The following is a 2,743-nucleotide window of genomic DNA, read 5'->3' on the forward strand; positions in this document are numbered from 1 at the left end:
TGCAAGAGTTTTGAACCCTTATTTATCCAATTTATTAGTACCGTCATCGTTTTAAACTGACAGAGGGCACTGTCATTCGTGAAAAGATGCAGAAGCTGAGTGTTTCAATCAACATTGAGAAGATTGATCAAACACCAAATGCTTCAAAAGCGAAGGCAGGTAACGAAGCTTCACACCGTTGATCACAGCCATGGATAAACAAGAGAATATGATTGAAAGGGTCACATCTTTAGCCATTCATCACATACTAAATCACATGTAAAATACAGTCCTTACTGGCTTGTTCATCGAACTAATGAAACAGCCACTACAGACTAGCATTTACACACAGGATCCAATAAACCAAAAGTCACATCATCTTCTCCCTGATACGGAACTAAGGGTCAGATAGGCTACGGGGCGGCTACTCCTTGGTGGCGGCCGTCTTCTTCTTGGGAGACTTGGTGGAGGTCTTCTTCTTGGGCGACTTGGCCTCCTTCTCTGCGGCGGCGGGCGACTTCTTGGGGAGCAGCACGGAGTTGATGTTGGGGATGACGCCGCCGTGGGCGATGGTCACGCCGGCGAGCAGCCTGCCGAGCTCCTGGTCGTTGCGGACGGCGAGCAGCAGGTGGCGCGGGATGATGCGGGTCTTCTTGTTGTCCTTGGCCGCGTTGCCGGCAAGCTCCAGGACCTGAGATTCAACCAAGAACCAGATCAGTCAGTCATCCGTCGAACAGGACAAGAACAGGAGCGGGCAAGAACGGACGGGGAGGCCGGTAGTTACCTCGGCGGCGAGGTACTCGAGGACGGCGGCGAGGTAGACGGGGGCGCCGGAGCCGACCCGCTGGGCGTAGCGGCCCTTCTTGAGGTAGCGCCCGATGCGGCCGACGGGGAACTGGAGCCCAGCCTTGACGGACCTGGTCACCGCCTTCTTCCTGTCGCCACCCTTCCTTCCGGCCATCTTGCTTGCTACCTCTCCGTCGACGAGATGCTGTGGTGTTGGCGGCGGCGGTGCTGGATCGGAATGCTCTGAGCTTGTGGGTTGAGAGGCCGGCGAGAGCGCGGCTTTTATTGGAGGCAGGAGCGTCGCGGGAGGGGGATCGATCCGCGTGACAGGGTGTGCGCACCGTTGGATCGGAGGGGAGCGGGCGGCGGGGATTGGTCTGCGGGTGGCGATCCGCGTGAAGGTCGGATCGGCCAATCAGAACGCAGGGATCTGGCCACGCAGCACACTTCGCTGTGATCAGTTCTAAGAAACAAAATTGGGTTTTGTTTTAACACTTGAACATGTGCTTTCATTGTTCCCACCCATATTTTTAGTCCAAAATCGCTTTTTCCACGTACAGGAGTTTGCTCATTGTAGCTAATCCCAATTTAGTTTTAGTAATTGAGTAGCTTAATCATGTAGTATTAACATGCTTTTCTTTAGAATAAAGGGCTCGATCAGTCGTATATGTATCCTAGTGTGCTCATTCATTCTGCATTGATCAACATAGGGGATGGGCTATGTTCATTTACATTGGTATGTATGTTGTACACCTCAATTTGGCAAATTTCGATTTAAACACCGGAAAACGAAGGAATGGAAGGCACATGAATCTCATGCTATGTGATGCCTCTGTTTTTTATTTACTCTGCATATTAGCTTTGACGAAAGTCAAATTTTATAAAGTTTGTAGAAAACAATATGAACATTACAATAACAAATCTATATGATGTGAAAATATATATTCAATGATGAATCCAATGGTATTGATTTGGTGGTGTATATATTAATATGTCCTTTTACAAACTTGTTGAAAGTTCATAAAGTTTGACTTTAGATAAACTATCATATCATTGTGCTACTAATATTTTGCTGCAAGGAAATAACTTCTCAGGTGTGGTTGATTTGACAATTCAATTGCTAAGGCTTATAAATATTCTTTGGCTCTCCTTTTTGTCGAATCAATAAATTGGTTGAAATACTACCCGCGAAGACTGTTGCGATCCCCTACACTTGTGAGTCACCACTGGCGAATGGACGATCCACCAGAGTTTCGGCTCGAATTTCAGCTATGAGTTTGTTAACCTTTGCAGTGGCAACACCACACTGAATATTATTCAGGTTTCTCTTGAGTGAGTGTGTATGTGGTAATACACGAGTACTGGTCGCATGAGCTCGAAAGAGACAACATATTGCTCTGTAGTACTCAAACTTAAGCCACATAGAAACCCCACATATAGCACATTTTGACATAATCTTGAGAACTTTGAAGTACCTATTCTGGATGCAACACAACTGAACTATGTGCCTGAGAGCCTTGACTTGAGAATGTTAGTGGGCATGAATGAAAAACTCCATATCTTGACTTTTTGATAGCTCTCTGTACTCACGTTTGTTTAAAAAGAAAAACAACCAAAAGAAATGAATAAGCTAATAAGCAAGAGTATCCAAGTATTTGTTTTCATGCTAGATTAAACTTTGACAAGGAGCATAGAATTTTTTACTCAAGCTCTAGGGGTTTGATGATCAAAATAAATGTTACCTAGCTGAGGATGTGATACTTGTACAAATACATTCTATCTTGATTATAGCTTGTAGAGAAGACATGATACGCCTATGAGCAATAATATTATTGATGAGCTAGATGAATCACTTTGGTTTATCTACCTTTTTGCTCGAGGACGAGCAAGGTTTAAGCTTGGGGATATTAATGAGTGGATTTTTCTGTACACTTTTTAAAGTATATTCTAGTGCCAAAATCCTCACGTCATACCCATC

At 45.0% G+C, this 2,743-nt stretch overlaps 1 protein-coding gene across 1 annotated transcript; it reads right to left on the bottom strand.

Annotated features, from left to right (window-relative positions):
* Positions 1-209: 209 nt before the first annotated feature.
* On the bottom strand, positions 210-1,018 carry LOC109745212 (histone H2A.1). The gene is made up of 2 exons (XM_020304345.3): positions 764-1,018; positions 210-670 (listed from the first exon to the last, which is right to left on the bottom strand). Exons 1-2 carry the CDS (start codon positions 938-940, stop codon positions 404-406), a joined length of 444 nt encoding a protein of 147 aa, XP_020159934.1. The 5' UTR covers positions 941-1,018; the 3' UTR covers positions 210-403.
* Positions 1,019-2,743: the final 1,725 nt, after the last annotated feature.

This window comes from Aegilops tauschii, chromosome 6 (genome assembly GCF_002575655.3).
Source record: "Aegilops tauschii subsp. strangulata cultivar AL8/78 chromosome 6, Aet v6.0, whole genome shotgun sequence".
NCBI lineage: Eukaryota > Viridiplantae > Streptophyta > Magnoliopsida > Poales > Poaceae > Aegilops > Aegilops tauschii.